This window comes from Schistocerca americana, chromosome 8 (assembly GCF_021461395.2).
Source record: "Schistocerca americana isolate TAMUIC-IGC-003095 chromosome 8, iqSchAmer2.1, whole genome shotgun sequence".
NCBI classification, from domain to species: Eukaryota; Metazoa; Arthropoda; class Insecta; order Orthoptera; family Acrididae; genus Schistocerca; species Schistocerca americana.
In genome coordinates, this window is record NC_060126.1 from 190,604,288 (window position 1) to 190,627,140 (window position 22,853).

General features: G+C 48.5%; 1 protein-coding gene and 1 pseudogene across 1 annotated transcript in view; one reads left to right on the forward strand and one right to left on the reverse strand.

Moving 5' to 3' along the window:
• The window catches only part of LOC124544794 (ankyrin repeat domain-containing protein 50-like), a 371,911-nt gene that overhangs the window by 211,747 nt on the left and 137,311 nt on the right, over positions 1–22,853 (forward strand). The window contains exon 4 of the mRNA XM_047123476.1: positions 9,844–10,130. Coding sequence (XP_046979432.1) covers positions 9,844–10,130 — 287 coding nt within the window. The remainder of the gene's footprint in view (positions 1–9,843; positions 10,131–22,853) is intronic.
• LOC124546092 lies at positions 9,092–9,209 on the reverse strand (annotated as a pseudogene).

The window sequence follows — 22,853 nt, forward strand, 5'->3', positions numbered from 1 at the left end:
GGTCATCCGTAGGCTACAAAGGGTTTTAGATGGCACAGAAACTTGGGCCCGTCACTGGCACATCACCATCAACTCTGAAAAGACGCAGGCTACGCTGATTACCCGGAGGCTCGGAAGGCGCGAACCTCCTCAACGCCCCTCCCCACACCCCCCTTCCACCTTCACCTAAACGGAAACCAACTCCCCTGGCGCAGAACCGCCAAGTACCTTGGCGTAACCTTGGACTCTCGTCTTACGTGGAAACCCCACATAGAGGAAGTCCACAGGAAAGTCTGCGCCAGAATGTCTGGGGATACGCGGCAAAGCAGCACCTGGACAAACTCCAGAGGCCGCAGAACCGCGCCCTCAGGAGGGCACTGCATCTACCTCTCGGATTCCCTACCGATGATCTGCACGCCCCAGCTGAAATCCCAGTCCTTAGAGAGCGTTTCCAAGATCTGGCAAGGGCCTTGTATGAGGGCTCTTCCAGATCAGGAAACGTTCTCATCCACTCCCTAGCGATAAGCGCAAACGCGCAATGACGATGTTCGACGACTAAGTCGAAGAGAAAATCCCAATATCCAGTCCCTAATCCTGCTCCCTCCCACATACTGCCAAACATCACGCCAACCTCAGGCAAGTACCAGACACATACAGAACATTCATCACATTTCACAGACACCAAAAAATCACAGATAAAATCACACACACAAGTAGACAGAGGAGTAAAACCTGAAAGGCTACAAACTCCCCCACACGCTTCCCCAAAGAGGGGACAGTATAAGATGAGAGTGAGTGAGTGAGCCCGCATTGTACCACTCAACTGGTCGACGTCGGAGCCTACGTCGTCCTGCAACAATAAAATAAAGTCCCCATCATCTACAGTTTACAGCGGAGTGCATCTCTCGTTGGCCCAAACAGACGGAATTCAGATGGAGCGAGATCCGGACTGTAGGGTGGATGAGGAAGAACAGTCCAGTGAAGTTTTGTGAGCTCCTCTCGGATGCGCAGACTTGGATGATGGCTTGCTTTGTAACGGTGAAGGAGAAGTTAGTTTGCATTTTCGTGATGACGAACACCCTCAAGTCGTTTCCTCAGGATAGCACTGCAAGAGCCACAGCTGTCTACTACCAGGCAGTACGCGAGAGATTTTACAGTTTTGCGTGAACTTTTTGTGATGATGATAGTCGCCTCGCCAAGCGACTCACCGTGCTTTTGTTCACTGCCAGGTCTGCATCGACATTCCGTAAGCAACTATGAATATCTTTCGACCCTCCGACTTTCCTCCAAAAGAAACTGAATGACAGCTCTCTGCCTGGAACCCACCTCCGTTACAGACGTCATTTTGAAGGCTACGTAAAGCGCTGCGACCTATCGGAACTTCATGGAAGTGTAGGGTAAGAAGTGGGAATATTCCATCATTTGCCATAACAATTTCCGCAGTCTTTCAACCGAAACTGGCGGAGAAAAAATGTGTTGCATTATTTTTTGAACTCTCCTCGGTACCGACAGACAGGGGACGGTCGAGCGTTGCGGAGAGTGGCTGAAAAAAGTGCATGAAATCAGCGTAAGGAATCACAGATGAGTTAAAAAGTGACATCGACAGTCCAGCTCCAATGATTGCACGTAACAAGTTAAAAAGAATGGGGTACGATGGTCGAGTATCTCCCAGAAAGCCACAAATTTCTGTAGTGGTTGCTAAACGACGCTTAAGTCCGACGCTAATAAACTGAGGATGACTGGAAACGAGGGATTTGCATTGATGAATCACACTGTACCCTATGCAAATCCACTGGTAGGGTTTGGATTTGGCTAATGGTTGCAAAACGTTATTTGGCCACATTTGAAGTACGGGGGCGGTAGTTCAAAATGGTTCAAATGGCTCTGAGCACTATGGGACTTCAGGTCATCAGTCCCCTAGAACTTAGAACTACTTAAACCTAACTAACCTAAGGACATCACACACATCCATGCCCGAGGCAGGATTCGAACCTGCGACCGTAGCTGTCGCGCGGTTCCAGACTGTAGCGCCTATAACCGCTCGGTCACCCCGGCCGGCGGGGCGGTAGTTTTGTGGCGTGGGGGTGTTTCTCGTGGTTAGGGCGTAGTTCTCTTATTGCGATCAAGAAATGCTTAAATGGCGAAGGATATGAACACGTTTAACAACATTGTGTTCTGCGCACAATCGAAGAACAAAATTACAGTTAAAATTAATACAATGAAATGAATACCCTTAGATGCATACAGGCGTTGATATACGTCAATGGGGGCTCAAACCTGGGATCTCCAGCTTACATGGCAGAAGCTCTATCCATCTGAGCCACCGAGGACACAGAGGATAGTGCGACTGCAGGGACTTATCTCTGGCACGCTTCCCGTGAGATCCACTTTCCCAACTTACTGTCCCGCACTATATTCGTAGTGCCCCTGCCCATTACACTCATTACTCGCGGCTTTACCGATTCCCGTAAGAGTTCTGGCACTGTTTGTGCATCCGCACAGAAGATGGTCAAATGGCCGGTGAGCCTTAACTATGTATATATGCAAGATGGGGTATCTGTATATCAACGCCTGTATGCAGCTAAGGGTATTCGTTTCATTGTATTGATTTAATTGTAATTTCATTCTAACGAGCTGCACGGTCACCGATGGTATCTGTTCTTTCGACCATCTCTGAAAGAACAGATGCTATCTTCATATAAATAGAGGAACAGTTCGGAGACGGTGACTGGTTGTATCAGGATGACAATGCACCCTGTCATAAAGCAGCATCTGTGAGGCAATGGTTTGTGGACAACAATATTCTTGAAATGGACTCTCCAGTCCCGAGTCCCGATATGAGTACAATGGAACACTTTTCACTTAGAACATCGACTTCGCTCCAGGCCACAGCGTCCCAAGTCACCATTTTTTCCTAGTTTCGGCTCCTGAGGAAGAATGGGCTGCCATTCCTCCACAGACATTGAGACACCGGACTGAAAGTGTCCCCAGCAGAGTTCAAGCTATTATGTAGGCGAAGGGTGCACACACCGCATGTTAATGCTCACTAATAGGTGTCCGCATACTTTTGATCTGATAGTGTATATACTGTAAACAGTAACTGTCCTTGATTGGCGACTCAATAGAGTGCTGTATACTCAACGACAATATGATACGTAAAATTAGAAGGAAGGTCAGCGTCGGTCGTAATTTTAATGATTTATTAACAGCAAAATCGATTTTCGATCACATAATGATCACCTTCAGTGCTTTAGCGTACAAATTAAGGCTCGTAGGCACTGGTGTCTAGTTATTAGCAGTAACAGAAGCTATGAAACGATCAAAATTACGGCCAACGCTGACCTTCCTTCTAATTTTAGTAACTGTCCTTTTAGAATTACACGGGACCCTTTGCTGCTGAATAGAGGCCGGTAGTCCATTTCCCAAGACGCAAACTGAGACGCGCATAGCGTGTGTGGCGCGGCACAGGGCAACGCGCATTTTTGTTACTTAACTGGTTGAAGTGGGACCGCTCAGATTGGTCCGCGACACTTCAGTGGCGCGACTCGCGGCTGTGCCGTATCGCGTGGTGGTGTGGTTGTGGCACAGTTTGTCGCGCCGCGCGACAGGTGAAGCGGGGAGCGGCAAAGCGGTCCTCCCCCATCGCCCTCCCTTCGGCACAGTGCATATGAGCAACGGCAGTATTGGCCGTGCGAAAAATACTGCACTATTTCTGAACTTCACTCTCACTGAGTAGCATTTCGTTTTCGCCACTGTAGCTGCCGATCTTTTTTCATTAGTACATTATACTTTTCAGTTATTTACATACATATAGTGAGACTTGGTACCAAGGAAGACAGGACATACACTTTATTTGGAAACAACAACAGATAAAAGGTAACAATATATTAATAAGTGTTCCATAGCTGAAGGCCTTAATGACAACAAAATCAATTATTTCTCGGCTGAAGGCCCCAATAGTGATAATTTAAAACTGTTTCATTCCTGAAGGCCTGACCAGCAATCCTCTTAAGAACCAGTTAAACATCTTCAAACTTGAAATTACAGTCTTTAAAATATATATATATATATATATATATATATATATATATATATATATATATTTTAAACAATCATCAAATCTAACCAAGCCAAGTGTGAAAAGGGGGGGGGGGGAGGAGGGGGTCCGCAGACGTTGCTCCAAGGATCGACCTGGGAAAGTCCGTCAAAACTTCACAAGCAATGAGACAGGCAGCCAAGAGTTGCATTCACTTCACGAGATGCTAACTCAGACTAGTGGCAATTTAAACGCATGACCCATAATGAAACTTCCTGCCAGATTAAAACTGTGTGCCGGACCGAGACTCAAACTGGGGACCTTTGCCTTTCGCGGGCAAGTGCTCTACCATCTGAGCTGCCGAAGCACGACTCACGCCCGGTACTCGCAGCTTTACTTCTGCCAGTATCTCGTCTCCTACCTTCCAAACTTTACAGAAGCTCTCCTGCGAACCTTGTAGAACTAGCACTCCTGAAAGAACGGATACTGCAGAGACATGGCTTAGCCACAGCCTGGGGGATGTTTCCAGAATGATATTTTCACTCTGCAGCGGAGTGTGCGCTGATATGAAACTTCCTGGCAGATTAGAACTGTGTGCCCGACCGAGACTCGAACTCGGGACCTTTGCCTTTCGTGGGCAAGTACCTTTGCCTTTCGCGGGCAAGTGCTCTACCAACTGAGCTACCCAAGCACGACTCACGACCTGTCCTCACTGCTTCAATTCTCCCAGTACCTCGTCTCCTACCTTCTGCGAAGAGAAGAGCTTCTGTGAAGATGCTAGAGCACTTTCCCGCGAAAGGCAAAGGTCCCGAGTTTGAGTCTCGGTCCGGCACACATTTTTAATCTGCCAGGAAGTTTCATATCACTGCACATTCCGCTGCAGAGCGAAAATCTCATTCTGGATGACCAATAATCATTTGCCGAATCTACCTAACGTGCGATGACCAATGCAACGATGGAATAACACACCAAAGTCGGAACCGGCAGTCAGCACTACGTCTTAAGACTCCAGTCTTTAGAGCGTCCAGAAGCAGAAAGGAACCACTACTACCAGAGTAGGGGAAAAAAGCACCCCCAGCCCACAAATTAAGGAAGCTGTCGAACTACACGCCTTACCGGACAGCAGTGGCAAGGCGAGGAAAAGTACACTGCCGTAACATACACTTAGCTCCAGGGCATGTATCTGTAGTGTTAGTGGCCACAAGGCAGGAAAAATACTAGTTGAACTTCACAAATAATAACATACAGAATGCAACAATTCATAATAAGAAGTGGAGGAAGACTAATTGGGTTCGCCTTTCCCAGACGCTCCACTCGCTGCTCTTCGTCTCGGTGACACTGCGAGCAGCAACACGCAAGCAAATAGCGAGATCTCAAAATGGTGGGGGTTTGACTACTTGAATTAAGGCCCGATCAACTCTGGTTGACAATGAGGTTGTGCCCCTCGTGACTACAGCCCTTCCATCCGGCAGTGCATGAATGCCGCCAGTGGTCCCGGCGTGTTCGCGTGCTTCGCGGACCTGGCTGCTCGTCCGTCATCAACCGAACTGCCTATTCTCACGAGACGGAAACACCACAACGTCGCCCCAAAGATAGTACGACCGTCACTAGATATCGATAACCGCCGCTGCTGCCACTAGCGGACAGACAACGCTTGCAAACGGAGTGGCGCCAATGAACATAAGAAGAAGAAGAAGAAGAAGACAACCGTAACCATACCAACTAAACGATGCCAACCAACGCGATCCGCAGCACGGCTCATATAGTTTTGAGTTTTGTTTTTATTTTGTCAAGAACTGTGCACAGTCCAATTACTGGTGAACCATTAGCCACTGGGATTGTATCTGCTGCCTCCACAGTGTCTTCAGATCTCAAGAAAAGAATCAATGTCAGTGTCCATCACCTGCCTCAAATATACTCAGTTTTTGTTCAGTTGCAATCGGCTCCGGTGCGTTACATTCATTTGAGTCAATGGCGTGCTGTATGATGCCATATAATTCGGGGAAGTGCTTTCTACTCTTTCTGAAGTAATTTGTAAAATCAGCATTACTCATTTTCGCCGTAGTTTGAAATCGTCCACAGCCTTTCCTTTCAGACAAAATACAGGGTGTTTCAAAAAAGAATATGCAGTGCCTATTTCGAACGCATATAGTTATTAAACTGTAAGACGTGCAACTATGAAACTTGGGACATGTATTTATGAATCTCTCAAGTTTAGATTACAGATCTTCAATATGTCCTCCACCGGCGACACGAACAGTATCACTTCAATACTCGAATACCTCCGATACTCGGGTAAGCGTGTCCATAGTCACTGACGTTACGGTAGTACGGACCCGGTTCTTGAACTGCTGTAGATGCTGTGGTAGTTTTGGTGCGTAAACTTTATCCTTAATGGACCCCACAGGACGAAGTCACAGATCGTCAAATCAGGTGACCGTGGAGGCCAGATGAAGCGTGCTAAGTCGTTGACGTTTTGACGACGAACCGAAGGGCTCGGTAGGGCTTCATTCAGATATTCATGGACTTGAGGACTCGCGTCAGGGGTATACGTCTTTTTGAAAAATGAATATGTCCTCGGTCAGCCTCGGAAACAACCACTTTTGTAACATAGCAACATAGATCTGACCGTTAATGGTTCTCCCATCAAAGGAGAATGGACCGTAAACAGATCAGTGAGATATCGTATAAAACACATTGACGGTGGATGAACCTCATTCATGTTCAGTGTGTGCATGTGGGTACTGTACGCTCCCAATTCGAACGTTGTGTTTACTTTCCCTCTAAGGTCGAAAGTCGCATGGAATGAAATGTCGTGTGGCTAGGGCCTCCCGTAGGCCGGAAGCCTGGTGCAAGTATTTTAAATGACGCCACTTCGGCGACTTGCGTGTCGATGGGGATGAAATGATAGTGAAGGGAACACAACACCCAGTCCCTGAGCGGAGAAAATCTCCGACCCAGCCGGGAATCGAGTCCGGGCCCCCTATGCATGGCATTCCGTCGCGCTGACCGCTCAGCTGTCGAGGCGGACAGAAAGGCGCATCATCAGTGAGCAAGATGCATTGCACAAAAGTGTTACCATTGTCAGTAGCATTCTGAAGCTTGTCAGAAAATGCCACACTTTTGAATTTGTCGTCATGACGTAGAGCCTGCAGCATCTGTAACTTGTACAGCTTCAAAACCTGCCGACGTCTCAGAACATGCCAAATTGTTGTTGCTGACAGTTGTAACTCCCGACTAGCAGGACGAGTAGATTTTATAGGAAGATGTTGAAAAGCGGTTTGAACTCGTGCCACATTTGCGTCGGAAACAAAAGGGCGACGAGAACTGTTTCCTTTACATACATATGCTGTGTGTCTACAAACTGTCGATAACACCTGCGAATTCCATCCATTTGAAGGATCAGTTTGCTACTTGAACCCGAATCGTGTTTGCACTGTAATCACGGAATTACACTTCGCAAACTCGAGAATACAACATGATGTCTGCTATGGAGTAGTCATTTTGCAACATGTGACGGTAATCATGCAAACAGAAGACACCCTACATCTAGCGCGAATGAATATAAAATAGAGAATGTATTCGTTCCTCCAGTAACCAAGTCGAGGTGCAGCTATCCATAGTTTTGAACACATACTACTTTGTAACGTGTATATTCTTTTTGAAAGGATCTGTATAATTCCACTGAAGCGACAGAGAAACTGGTACAGGCTTGCGTATTCAAATACAGAGATATGTAAACATGCAGAATACGGCGCTGCGGTCGGCAACCCCTATATAAGACAAGTGTCTGGCGCAGGTTGTTAGATCGGTTACTGCTGCTACAGTGGCAGGTTATCAAGATTTAAGCGAGTTTGGACTTCGTGTTATAGTCGGCGTACGAGCGGCGGGACATAGCATCTTCGAGGTAGCGATGAAGTGGAGATTTTCCGGAACGACCATTTCACGAGTGTATCGTGAATATCAGGAATCCGGTGAAACATAAAATCTGCGACATCGCTGCGGCTGGAAAAACATCCTGCAAGAACGGGACCAACGACGACTGAAGAGAATCGTTCAACGGAACAGAAGTGCAATCCTTACGCAAATTGCTGCAGATTTCAATGTTGGGCCATCAACGAGTGTCAGTGTGGGAAACATTCAACGAAACGTCATCGACGTGGGCTTTCGGAGCCGAAGGCCCACTCGTTTACCCTTGATGAATGCACGACACAAAGGTTTACGCCTCGCTAGAGCCCGTCAACACCGATGTTGGAATATTGATGATTTGAATCACGTTACCCGGTCGGACGAGTCTCGTTTCAAATTGTCTCGAGCGGATGGGCGAGTACGTGTATGGAGACAACCTAATGGATCCAGCATGTCAACACGGAACTGTTCAAGCTGATGGAGGCTCTGTAAAGGTGCGGGGCGTGTGCAGTTGGAGTGATAAGGGACTCCTGATACGTCTACATACGACTCTGACAGGTGACACGTAGGTAAGCATTCTCTCTGATCACCTGCATCCATTAATGTCCATTGTGCATTCCGACGGGCAATTCCATCAGGACAATGCGACACCCCACACATCCAGTTGCTACAGAGTGGCTCCAGGAACACTACTCTGAGTTTAAACACTTCCCCTGACCACCAAACTCCCCAGACATGGACATTATTGAGCATATCTGAGAGATGTCTTGCAACGGGCTGTTCAGAAGAGATCTCCACCCCCTCGTACTCTTACGGACTTATGGACAGCCCTGCAGGATTAGTGGTGGCGATTCCTTCCAGGCCCACTTCAGACATTAGACAAATCCATGCCAAGTCGTGTTGCGGCACTTCTGCGTGTTCACGGGGCCTCTGCACGATATTAGGCAGGTGTACCAGTTTCTTTGGCTCTTCAGTGTATATAAGCACTCCGTCTTCAGGCTACAAGTGGCCCATCGGGACCATCCGTGTCATCCGTAGATGAGGATGCAGAAAAGAGGGGCACACCGCACTCCCGGACGTTATGATGGTTTTCTTTGACCGGAGCCACTGCTATTCGGTCGAGTAACGCCTCACTTGGCATGACGAGGCTGAGTGCACCACGAAAAATGGCAACAGCGCATGGCGGCTCGGATGGTCACCCATCCAAGTGCCGGCCACGCCCGATAGCGCTTAACTTCGGTGATCTGACGGGAACCGGTGTCTCCACTGCGGCAAGGCCGTTGCCTCTTCAGTGTATATGGTGATTTGAATTTTAATTCGTTATTGAATAAAGCAACACTTCATTTTCAGTATTAATTTCTGAAACAGATTCGGAACCCAGACAGTGGTTAGCACACTGGACTCGAATTCGGGAGGACGACGGTTCAATCCCATCTCCTGCCATCCTGATTTAGGTTTTCCGTGATTTTCCTAAATCTCTTCAGGCAAGTGTCGGGATTGTTCCTTTGAAAGGGCACGGTCGATTTCCTTCCCCGTCCTTCCCTCACCCAAGCTTGTGCTCCGTCTCTAATACCTCGTTGTCGACGGGACGTAAAACACTAATCCCCTCCTCCTCGGAACCCAATTGTAACTTGATAAGCACAATTTATTCGCGAATCACACGTTCTCAGTTTGGCAAGCCTTAAGCGAGTAACTAGCTTCTGGCATGTGCGCGTGTCTCCGCCTGAAGGACACACTCCTCGTACGTGTCTCAATATGTGCAGGACCGCACCGCACCGCACGAGTTGAACGCGTGCAACGCATCGTAATATGGTGTCACTTCACACGTGCTATACGCGCCTCAACTACAACGGGCCTCGCGCCTTAAAGCGGCAGCGTTCGTGCGAGGTGAAGCAGCGGCGTGTGTGCTGGGTGCGCAGGTCCGGGCACGGGCAAGACGGCGCTGTGCCGGGAGCTGGTGTGGCCGCGCGCGGGCCCCTCCGGGCGTCAGCAGCGCGCGCTGCGGCGCCGGCTGCTCGCCTTCCACTTCTGCCAGGCGGCCGACGAGGCGACGCTGGCGCCCGCCAACTTCGTGCGCGCGCTCGTCGCGCAGCTGCTGGCGCGCTCGCAGCCGCCGCCGCCCGCGCCCGCCGACGCCGCCACCTCGCCCTCGTCGCCGCACCTGCCCAAGGCGTTCGGCGCCACCGCCGACGGCTACGCAGAGAAGGTGAGTGCGGCGGCGCGTCGCCATCTGTCTGTCTGTCTCGTCACTCACTGTTACGATCGTCAGTCCGAATACTGGTTTCGTGCACCTCCACACGCTGCTCTATCCCTATCTTCATCTCCGAACTAAGGAAAGGAAAAAATCGTTTGATTCTTATGGCCATAATCGGTGTTATTTTCTGCCAAATTCACTCTTATCTTTTACCAAATTTGGTTTTATTTTTTTCAAGAATTCGATATCACTTTTGGCACTTTCAGTGATACTTTTTTGCCATATTCATTGATGTTTTTGGACAAATTCATTGTTACTTTTTACCTACATTCATAGATTTCTTGACTGTTTCCGTGATATATTTTTGCATTATTCGGTAATTTTTTTGCCAAAGAAAGTGTTTTTTTTCCGAATTTGGTGTTTTTTTTTCCAAATTCAGTGTTGTTGTTCGTGAAATTCTGAGCTACAATTTTCCAAATTCAGTGATTTCAGTGATTTCTGTGTGGCCGAGCGGTTCTAGGCGCTTCAGTCTGGAAACGCGCGACCGCTACGTACGCAAGTTCGAATCCTGCCTCGGGCATGGATGTCCGTGATGTCCTTAGGTTAGTTAGGTTTAAGTGGTTCTAACTTCTAGGGGACTGATGACCTCAGATGTTACGTCCCATAGTGCTCCTAGCCATTTGATCCATTTTGCCATATTTGGTGCTATTTTTGCCAAATTCAGTGGCACTTTTTGAAAATTGGGTCCGGTTTTTTGAAATGTTCAATTATTTCCTCCGAATTGGCTATTACTTTCATGCCAAATTCAGTCTTCTTCCAAGTTCGATATTTTTTGCCACATATGGGCTTGTTTTCTTACAATATTCTGTGTTTTTTGCCATAGTCTGTGTTTTTTGCCATAGTCTGTGTTTTTTGCCATAGTCTGTGTTTTTTGCCATATTCTGTGTTTTTTGCCATATTCTGTGTTTTTTGCCATATTCTGTGTTTTTTGCCATATTCTGTTTTTTGCCATATTCTGTGTTTTTTGCCATATTCTGTGTTTTTTGCCATATTCTGTGTTTTTTGCCATATTCTGTGTTTTTTGCCATATTCTGTGTTTTTTGCCATATTCTGTGTTTTTTGCCATATTCTGTGTTTTTTGCCATATTCTGTGTTTTTTGCCATATTCTGTTTTTTTTGCCATATTCTGTGTTTTTTGCCATATTCTGTGTTTTTTGCCATATTCTGTGTTTTTTGCCATATTCTGTGTTTTTTGCCATATTCTGTGTTTTTTGCCATATTCTGTGTTTTTTGCCATATTCTGTGTTTTTTGCCATATTCTGTGTTTTTGCACTATACTGCGTTGTTTTTGCCAAATTCGGGATTGTTTTTGCTGAATTCGGTGTAATTTTTGCCAAATTCAGTGTTGCATTTTACAAATTCAGTGTTATTCCCAATCTGGTGTTATTTTTGGCCAAATTATGTGTTTTCAAAATTTGGTCCTTTTCCAAATTCTATATTATTTTTTGTTAAATTCGCTGTTATTTTTGCAAAATTTTGTGTTTACACATTTGGTGATGTTTTTCCACAACTCGTTGTTGGTTTCGCAAAATCTGGTGTTGGAAATGGAAATGTCGTGTGGGTAAGGCCTCCCGTCGGGAAGACCAGTCGCCTGGTGCAAGTCTTTTTAGTTGACGCCATTTCGGCGACTTGCGCGGCGATGTGGATCAGAAGATGATGATTACAACACAACACCTAGTCCCTGAGCTTAGAAAATCTCCGACCCAGCTGGGAATCGAAACCGGGCCCCTTTGCACGGCATTCTGTCGCACTGACCATTTAGCTATCGGGGAGGACTCTGGTGTTACATTTAGCCAGTTTCGATCCCATGTTCGTAGCCAAATCAATGTTCAATACGCAGGAAGTGAACTGTTATTTTAAGACTATACACGTACCTCAGCCTTGAGATTGTAAGTCAAAATGCAATTAAAACAATCAGTAACTATCAGATTTATTTTCATGTAGCAAAATTATAAATTTTGTGATATCTCGTACAAATCACCGATTTCGAGTTGTTTCGCTAAAGAAACCCTCAGTTGTGGTTGTCGTTTTCTCGAAACTTTCCTGTCCCTTCGAGTTACTGTTACAGCCTATGAAAAGATTTTTCAGAGACTCCTACGAGTCACAAAATGTCATGTTAAAAGGTATAAATCTCATCTGCAGGCTGCAACGGTAAGACAATTTGAAAAATACACATTGATATTAACCGTAGACTAGTAGTAGAGTCTTGATATGGTCATCTCTGTTTGTATCAAATGCCTGTCTTCTGTTGGTGTTTTTTTTTTTTTTTTCTGTTTGTGGTTTTAGGGCGCAAAACTTCTATGGTCATTAGCGCCCAATTCTGTTGGTGTGTTCAGTTACCTCCATTGCAATGCCTCATTGTGATTTCTTAATCACATTCCACTAATGTACAAAAGATATTTGAAATACCGCAACCAAGAAGACTGCGCTCAAAAAAAGCTTCTTTCAATATATATAACTATCGATATGTTGATCCTGGTGTTGTCAGTCAGTTGCAATGTCTTCTCCGCATCGTGGTGTAGAATTTTTGATGCTGGCCGACGAAATACGCTCTGACAAAAAAAAAACAAAAAAAAACGATTCACCACGAAGGAATTATCCGAATGGGACGGAAGTCGGTAGATGTGATGTACATATAGAAACAAATGATAACAATTGCAGAAAAATTGAACGTGTTTAAAGAGAAAGAGCTTCACAATTTGAGCAAGTCAAAAAAACGCATTGGTCCATTTCTGCCCCTTCTGCAAGCAGTTATTCTACATCTACAACCATACTCCGCAAGCCACCTGACGGGGTGTGGCGGAGGGTACCTTGAGTACCTCTATCGGTTCTCCCTTCTATTCCAGTCTAGTATTGTTCGTGGAAAGAAAGATTGTCGGTATGCCTCTGTGTGGGCTCTAATCTCTCTGATCTTATCCTCATGGTCTCTTCGTGAGATATACGTAGGAGGGAGCAATATACTGCTTGCCTCCTCGGTAAAGGTATGTTCTCGAAACTTCAACAAAAGCCCGTACCGATGTACTGAGCGTCTCTCTTGCAGCCTTCTACTGGAATTTATCTGTCGTCTCCGTAACGCTTTCGCGATTACTAAATGATCCTGTAACAAAGCGCGTTGCTCTCCGTTGGATCTTCTTTCTCTCTTCTATCAACCCTATCTCGTACGGATCCCACACGGGTGAGCAATATTCAAGCAGTGGGCGAACAAGTGTACTGTAACCTGCTTCCTTTGTTTTCGGACTGCATTTTCTATAACTGTTCAAATTATTTTTCGCGTTTCGGAAGCTACTGACGAACGACGACGATAGTGTTTCGTCCACTTGTTTCACATAAAGGATGTTTCAGAGTCTTTGCATCACATTTAGTGGTGATAGCTCACATCATGGGGTACGATTTTTGTTAGGGACAAAAACTTCACTGACACTCCGCGGCGTTGCCAGTCTTCATTTCGTATTGGTTATGCCACTGAGAGATGGCAGTGTGTGCATACGTATGCAGTGTGTGTTGCCTGCAAGCCAGTCCTCTGCTCCGGGCTGAGCTGAGCAAAATAAATTCTAAAATATCTTTCTCCGCTTACAGACATTCTTATGGTGTCTTTGCCGGCCGTTGTGGCCGAGCGGTTCTAGGCGCTTCAGTCTGGAACCGCGCGACCGCGACGGTCGCAGGTTCGAATCCTGCCTCGGGACCCCGTGCGGGTTCGGGGGTAAGAACAGGCCCGCGGTATTCCTGCCTGTCGTAAGAGGCGACTAAAAGGAGTCTCAAACGTTTCGGCCTTATGTGATGGTCCCCTGTCGGGTTTGACCTCCATATCTCAAAATTCTTCTGAAGAGCGAGCCGATTGGGGAAAGGCGCCTTACTTGGTGCATTGTGTCCATCTTGCGATCAGACCTTTCGCCAGCTTATTCGTCGTTGCATTGCAGTCCTGCCCGCTCTCCATCTCTTGGGCATGGATACGTTCCTGTGTGCACTTTTCACCTGGCGCTGTGCAGTGCCTCTTTCTGCACTGACGGCGACCATGGACCACATGTTACCTAACATCCAGCACGGTAGCCAGCCCGTTGTGGTGGGGCCGCCATGTACCCTCTTGGTTGTAGCCCCCTGACAACACAGGGATCGCTCTACTGATGCCTGCGCCGTTAACTCCCCACGTATGCCAAGGAGTAGATGCCTATCCTCCTGGGGTATCGGGACTCCCGGCAACGGCCATCCTGCCAGGTGGCCCTTGTTGAGGCTGGGTGGCGCCCGTGGGGAGGGCCCTTGGTCGGAGTAGGTGGCATCAGGGCAGATGACCCGCAATGAAGCGTGGTACATCGTCTCTCGCTGGTGGCCAGCCGCCAGCAGTCTCTAAGCGTTCTCGGGCTCAATTTAATGCTCAGAAGTACAATCCGAAAACGTTCCCCCCCCCCTGGCCACGCCGTGGGAGGAGAGTAAGTCTCAGGATGGCAGTAGCAGTTATTCGCCCCGATTCTTAGTTTGTACGAGAGCTGATGGGGAGTCTTTTCTCTCCACAAAGCCTCAGTTCTTCGTCGAGCATTTGGAGGACAAGTTTGGGGAGGTGGAGGGCTTGTCCAAAATGCACTCTGGGTCAGTCCTGATACAAACGGCATCCTCTGCCCAGTCACGACGGTTACTTGCTTGTGACCAGTTGGGGGATGTTTCCGTTACGATCACACCCCATAAGAGTTTAAATATCGTCCAGGGAGTTATTTACCACAAGGACCTTTTTTTGCGGTCTGATGACGAGCTGCGCACCAATTTAGAGCGCTGAGGTGTACATTTCGTCCGGCGCGTTCGTCGGGGTCCGAAGGGAAATCAGATTGCTACCGGTGCCTTCATCTTGGCCTTCGAGGGTGATGCATTACCGGAGAAGGTCAAGGTGATGCTCTACCGATGTGGCGTCAAGCCCTGTATCCCTCCCCCGATGCGGTGCTTTAAGTGCTGGAAGTTCGGCCATATGTCTTCCCACTGCACTTCCAGCCTCACATGTCGAGATTGCGGACGCCTATCACATCCCAATACTCCATGTGCCCCGCCTCCCATCTGTGTCAACTGCGGAGAGCATCATTCACCTTGCTCGCCAGACTGCAGAATCTTCCAGAAAGACCGCAAAATCATGGAATATAAGACCCTGGACCGACTGAGGCCAAAAGGAAATACGACCGACTACATCCTGTGAGAATGACATCTTCCTACGCCGCTGCTACAACACCTGTGCTAGCCCCATCAGTTTCGCGAATTCCGGCCGGATCGACGAGTAGTACAACTCCTCCTGCCGCCTTGCCAGTGGGGGGCTCTACCCACTGGGATGCTCCTGCGCCACCTAGCTCAGGAGCAACACCATCCCACCCATCGGGGACGTCCGTCCCCGCTTCTAAGCCGGAGAAGTGTCCAACTTATTCGGCTTCTCACGCTCGCAAGGGATCCGTTGGGTCCCTCCCTTCCCAGGTTTCCACAAGCGGGAAGGCTGACGACCGACAGTGGCGTAAGTGCCCACAATCAGCTGGTCGTAGGGCTTCGCGATCTTCCTCCGTCCCGGAGAATCAATCGGTGAAGCACTCCCAGCCAGGGAAAAATACAAGGAGCAGCGTGAGAAATCCAAGAAGAAGAGCTCTAAGCCCAGGGAACTTGCGGTGGCACCCACCCCACCGCAACCTTCCTGCTCTGCGTCTGGGGACGAGGTGGAGATTCTGGCGTCCGCTGAGGACCTCAGTCTCGCCGGTCCCTCAGACACCATGGATAGCACTAGCACAGGTGCTCAATCGGAGGCAGCAGGTGACCCAGCGGCGTAATCTGCCTTCCAAGTCCCTTCAAGCCTTTCTTAGCCATGGAGAATATCATACTCCAGTGGAACTGCAGCGGTTTTTTCCAACATCTAGCTGAGCTCCGACAACTTATCAGCGTTCACCTTTTCTTATGCATTGCTCTTCAGGAAACTTGGTTTCCAGCATTACGAACCTCCGCCCTCCGTGGTTATCGGGGTTATTATAAGAACCGGGCAGCTAATGAAAGGGTGTCTGGTGGCGTCTGCATCTATGTCCTTCACTCTCTTCACAGCGAGTCTGTCCCTCTACAAACACCTTTAGAGGCTGTCGCTGTTCGGGTGTGGACGCCACAGGCTGTTACCGCCTGCAGTCTTTACCTTCAACCAGATGGTGATGTCGCGCAGCATGTCCTGGCTGCGCTGATAGCCCAATTGCCGCCACCTTTCTTGTTACTGGGCGACTTCAACGCCCATAACCCTCTGTGGGGTGGGTCAGTGGCGACAGGTCGAGGCTCCACCCTTGAGCATGTATTGGCACAGCTCGATATTTCCATTTAAAATGATGGTGTCTTCACACATTTTAGTGTGGCGCATGGCACGTACTCCGCCATCGACCTTTCGATCTGCAGCCCTAGCCTCTTACCTTCTGTCCAATGGCGTGTGCATGACGACCTGTGTGGTAGTGACCACTTTCCGATCTTTCTGTCACTGCCACAGCCTCACTCTTCTGGGCGCCCTAGCAGATGGGCTATGAATAAGGCAGCCTCTTTATAATGACGGCATTGATGCGGTGGTGCACTCGGTCACCACCGGCATCGTTACTGCCGCAGTATCTGCCATTCCCCGTTCTTCTGGGTCCCCTCGGTGGAGGACTGTGCCTTCGTGGTCGCCTGAGATCGCTGAAGCGATTAAAGATCGCCGGCGGGCGCTCCAGCATCACAAGCGACATCCCTCCATAGAACACCTCATCGCCTTCAGACAGCTGCGTGCGCGGGCCCGCCGCCTTATCCGCCAACGCAAGCAGGAGTGCTGGGAGCGGCGTGTGTCCACCGTTGGCCTCCATGTCACTCCATCGCAGGCCTGGGAAAGATTAGACGCCTCTATGGCTATCGGACCCCTGTCAGCGTCCCTGCGCTCTCACTGAATGGAGCAGTTTGTACTGACTCCGACGTAATTGCCAACCGCTTGGCAGAGCATTTTGCTCTGCGTTCAGCTTCTGCGAATTACCCACTGGCCTTCCGCTCCATTAAAGTGCGGATGGAACGTCGGAGCCTTTCCTTTCGCACCCACCATCTTGAATCCTACAATGTTCCATTCAGTGAGTGGGAATTTCACAGTGCCCTAGCCGCTTGCCCTGATACCGCTCCTGGGCCAGATCGCATCGACTGTCAGATGCTGAAATACCTTTCAGTGGACTGCCAGCGACGGCTCCATCTCAGGGTGGGTTCCGTAAAGGCCGCTCTGCCGCCGACAATCTGGTGAGCCTGGAGTCAGCCATTCGTACGGCCTTTGCCCACCGTCAGCACCTGGTCGCTGTCTTTTTCGACATGCGGAAGGCGTATGACTACATGGCGCCATCACATCCTCTCTACACTTCTTGATTGGGGTCTTCGGGGTCCGCTGCTGATTTTCATGCGCAATTTTCTGGCGCATCGTACCTTCCGGGTGCAAGTCGCGCCCTCTCATAGTTCCTCCCGCGTTCAGGAGAACGGGGTGCCACAGGGATCTGTTTTAAGTGTCTGCCTGTTTTTAATAGCAATTACCGGGCTCGCTGCGGCGGTGGGAACGTCTGTCTCAGGGTCCTTGTATGCTGACGACTTCTGCCTCTACTATAGCTCCATTGGGATTGCAGCTGCTGAACGTCAGCTGCAGGGCGCTATCCGCAAGGCAGAGTCTTGGGCTGTAGCGCATGGCTTTCAGTTTTCGGCTGCCAAGACCTGCGTTATGCATTTCTGCCGGCGACGCACTGTTCATCCAGAGCCGCGGCTTTACCTTGATGGCGAACTTCTTGCTGTGGTGGAGTCACATAGGTTTTTGGGTGTGGTTTTTGATGCCCGGTTGACTTGGCTGCCTTATATTCGGCAGTTTAAACAGATGTGTTGGCAGCATATAAATGCTCTGCGATGCTTGAGCCACACCAGCTGGGGCGCCGACCGATCTATCCTCTTACGACTCTACCAGGCATTAATCCGGTCGCGTCTGGATTATGGGAGCCTGGCTTATGGCTCAGCACCCCCATCTGTTGCGGATGCTGGACCCAAACGACTTGCTACTGGTGCCTTCCAGACCAGCCCTATGGACAGCATACTTATGGAGGCAGGTGTCCCTCCACTGCGGTTAAGGCGCCAACATTTACTGGCCGCTTATGCTGCTCATGTTTGTAGCATCCCTGGGCATCCAAATTATCGTCTCCTGTTCCCACAGTCAGTCGTCCATCTCCCAGAACGTCGGCCCCAATCGGGTTGTACGATTGCGGTCCGCGTCCGAGAGCTTCTCTCTGGGCTTGGGGTTTTCCGTGTTCCACCTCCTTTCCGGGCCCCTCTGCGTACACCCCCGTGGTGTGTGCCCTGCCCTTGCCTTCGGCTCGATTTGGCACAGGCCCCGAAGGACTCAGTCCCTCCGGAGGCCTTCTGCCGCCGCTTTTATTCCATCCTCGCCACGTATCAGGGCTCTGGCGTTGTTTACACTGACGGTTTGATGGTTGCTGTTCGTGTTGGTTATGCTCTAACTCTAGGGGACCATTCCGAACAACGTTCATTGCCGGCTGGCTGCAGCGTTTTCACTGCTGAGTTGGTCGCCATCTTTCGTGCCCTAGAGTATATCCGCTTCTGCTCAGGTGAGTCCTTCGTTATCTGTAGCGACTCGCTGAGCAGTTTACGAGCTGTCGACCAGTGCTTCCCTCGCTTTCGTCTGGTGATGGCTGTCCAGGAGTCCCTGCATACTCTTGCCCGTTGCGGCCGATCTGTGGTCTTTATGTGGACCCCTGGCCATGTTGGGATACCTGGCAATGAAAATGTTGACCGCATGGCGAAAGAGGCCACCAGTAATCCATCTGTGGAGATTGGCCTCCCGGCGACTGATTTGCGGGCAATCGTACGCCGCAAAATTTTCGATCTATGGGACACTGAATGGCGCAACCTGCCCGTGCCAAACAAACGCCGTCCTATCAAGGAGACGATGACTGTGTGGGGGTCATCCATGCGGGTCTCTCGGAAGGAGTCTGTTGTCCTCTGCCGGCTGCGCATTGGGCACACTTGGCTGACGCACGGCCACTTATTGCGCCGTGAGGCCCCACCTCTGTGTCGCTGCGGCTCCGTTTTTTCCTTTTTTTTCTGCATGGTCGGCCAACAACCGTCACACTGTGTGATTTTAATTCGTTTCGTCTGGTCTTTGTGTACGTTTCTCTTGTCCTGTGTCATCTGTCTTCTTTTCTTTGTTCGCTTTTCTTCTGTGTGGGTGTTTTTACGTTCTGGAACAAGGGACCGATGACAATAGCAGTGTGGTCCCTGTAATCCCCCCCGCCCCCCCCCCCCCCAAACCAACCAACCAACCTGCCTCGGGCATGGATGTCCTTAGGTTAGTTAGGTTTAAGTAGTTTTAAGTTCTAGGGGACTGATGACCTCAGATGTTAAGTCCCATACTGCTCAGAGCCATGTGGTGTCTTTGCAAAACGTTCTGTCAGCTTAACTGAATCGGAATCCACGGAGAGTGTTGAGTATTCAAATTAAAAAATGAACAGCAGCCAGTCGCAAAATATTTTCTAGATTTCAACTATAACATGGTCACCATCGGTGCTGAACTACAAAAACGGGTGGAATCAAAATAGGTACCAAAATGTATATAACAAAATTCGTGAAATAGGGATATGCACATACACAGATGGATGCAGTATCGCGTACAGAAGGTATAAAAGCACAGTGCATTAGCGGAGCTGACATTTGTACTCAGGCGATTCATGTGAATATTTTTCCGGCGTGATTATGGCCGCACGACAGGAATTAACATACTTTGAACGCGTAATGGTAGTGGGAGCTAGACTCATGGTATATTCCATTTCGGAAATCGTTAGGGAATTAAATATTCCGAGATCCACAATGTCACGAGTGTGCCGAGAATACTACATTTCAGGCATCACCTGTCACCACGGAGAACGCAGAGACCGACAGCCTTCACTTAACGACCGAGAACAGCGGCGTTTGCGTGGAGTTGTCAATACTAATAGACAAGCAACACTACATGAAACAACCCCAAAAATCACTGTGAGACGTATAACTAATGTTTCCGTTAGGACAGTGCGGCAAAATTTGGCATTAATGAGCCATGGCAGCAGACGACCGACGAGAGAGGCTTTGTTAATAACACGACAGCGCCTCTTCGGCTCATGACCATGTTGGTTGGGCATCAGACTAATGAAAAATCATGAGCTGGTAAGAGCAGATGGAGGGGTTAAAGTATGGCGCAAACCCCACGAAGCCATGGACCAAACTTGTCCACAAGTCACTGTGCAAGCTGGTGGTGCCTCCATAACGCTGTGGGTTATGTTTACAACGAATGGCCTGGCGCTTCAGTCCAGAACCACCCGGCTGCTGCGGTCGCAGGTTCGAATCCTGCCTCAGGCACGGATGTGTGTGATGTCCTTATGTTAGTTAGGTTTAGGTAGTTCTAAGTCTAGGGGAATGACGACGACCTCAGATGTTAAGTGCCATAGTGCTGAGAGCCATTTGAACCATTTTTGAATGGCCTGGCTCCTTTGGTCCAATTGGCCTAATACTGACTGGAATTGCGGTTGACTGCTTGGAGACCATTTGCAGCAATTTATGGACTACATGTTTCCGCATGATGATGCGCAATGTCACCGGAATAAAGTTGTTTGAAGGATATTTTGAACACTTCGAACGAATGATTTGGCTACCCACATAGCTTTCAAAAACTCGTTTACGATAGAGGACTGCAGCACCATTCCCCCTTTCAATTATCGAACAAACGAAAGGATGGCTGACATAGTGTTTAGTGTATCTGGGATTGTAAAACAGTTAAGATCCTTAGACGCCAGAAAGGCATCTGGCCCAGACGGTATCCCCGTAAGATTTTATGTTGACTATGCTACAAATATAGCACCATTCTTATCTGTCATCTATCAAAGATCATTGGAACGGCGGAAAGTTTCACGGGACTGGAAGAAGGCCCAGGTCATAGCAATCTATAAAAAGGGTAGAAAATCGGATGCACATAATTACCGGCCAATTTCACTGACATCGATTTGTTGTAGAATCATGGAACATATTTTGTGTTCAGACATAATGACCTTTCTAGACTCTGAGAAGCTCATCTGCAGAAACCAGCACGCTTTTAGGAAACAGCGGTCATGCGTGACACAGCTGGCCCTCTTTGTGCATGATATGCAACAGGCTCTAGATACCGGCTCTCATGTTGATGCCATATTTCTCGACTTTCGAAAGGCGTTCGACTCAGTTCCACACTGTCGCTTGCTATAAAAAGTGCGCGCTTACGGTCTATCCGATGATATTTGCGGTTGGATATGAAGTTTTCTAACAGACAAGGAGCATTTTGTCGTCCTGAAAGGGGTAACTTCAACAGAAACAAGAGTAACTTCAGGTGTGCCCCAGGGCAGCGTAATAGGTCCCCTGCTTTTTACGATTTCCTTAAACGATCTGGTTGATGGTATTGACAGCGGCCGTAGACTGTTTGCCGATGATGCTGTAGTCTACAGGAAAGTATTATCACACGAAATTTGTGAACAAATCAATGAGGATTTGCAGAAAATAAATGCATGGTGTAATGACTGGCAGTTATCTCCCAGTATTAGTAAGTGTAACCTTCTGCGTATAACAAGGCGAAAATCACAATTAATATATGAGTACAAAATAAATAATCAGTCTTTGGACGCGGTAACATCAGTCAATTATCTGGGTGTGACTATTCGAAATTATCTCTAATGGAATGATCAGATTACACAAGTAACGGGTAAGGCGAACTCTAGATTGCGGTTTATTGGTAGAATCCTGAAGCGATGCAGTCCTTCAACAAAGGAAATAGCTTACAATACGTTAGTTCGTCCAGTCTTGGAGTATTGTTCGTCTGTATGGGACCCTTACCAGTTGGGTCTGATTCAAGAGATTGAGAAGGTCCAAAGAAGAGCGACAAGATTCGTGACTGCCATCGCGAGAGCGTTACAGATCTCATAGAAAGTTTGAAGTGGAAAACACTTGCAGATAGACGACGCGCTAAACGGAAGGGGCTGTTCACTAAATTCCGAAATCCGATCTTCACCGAGGACGTAGAGCATATATTATTACCACCAACTTTCAAATCGCGCAATGATCACCATTCAAAGATAAGGGAAATTAGAGTTCGTACTGAAGCGTTCAGACAGTCTTTTTTCCCTCGCGCGATCCGCAAGTGGAACAGAGGGCGACGGGAGAGGAGGGGGGGGGGGGGTAGGGGAATGTGACTTTGGCGTGAATTGTGACCTCCGCCACACACCGCTTGGTGGCCATCGGAGTATATACGTATATAAATAAAAGAACAGTGAATTGGCGGAGCTGTCGTCTGTACTCATGTCATTCGTGTGAATAGGTGCCCGACGAGATCATGGCCAGTTGACGGGAACTGACAGGCAATGAACGCTGAATGGTAGTTGTAGCTAGAGGCATGGGACTTTCTCTTTAGGAAACCAGGAAATTCAATATTTGGACATCCACAGTGCCAGGAGTGTGCCGAGAATACCAAATTTGAGGCATTACCTCCCACAACGGAGAACGCAGAGGCCGACGACCTTCTCTTAAAGATCGAGAGCTCGCCACGGGCAACACAGCGGAGTTTGGGCAGAGTTGTGAGTGCTAACAGATAGGTAACACTGCGTGAAATAACCACAGAAATCAACGTGGGACGTACGA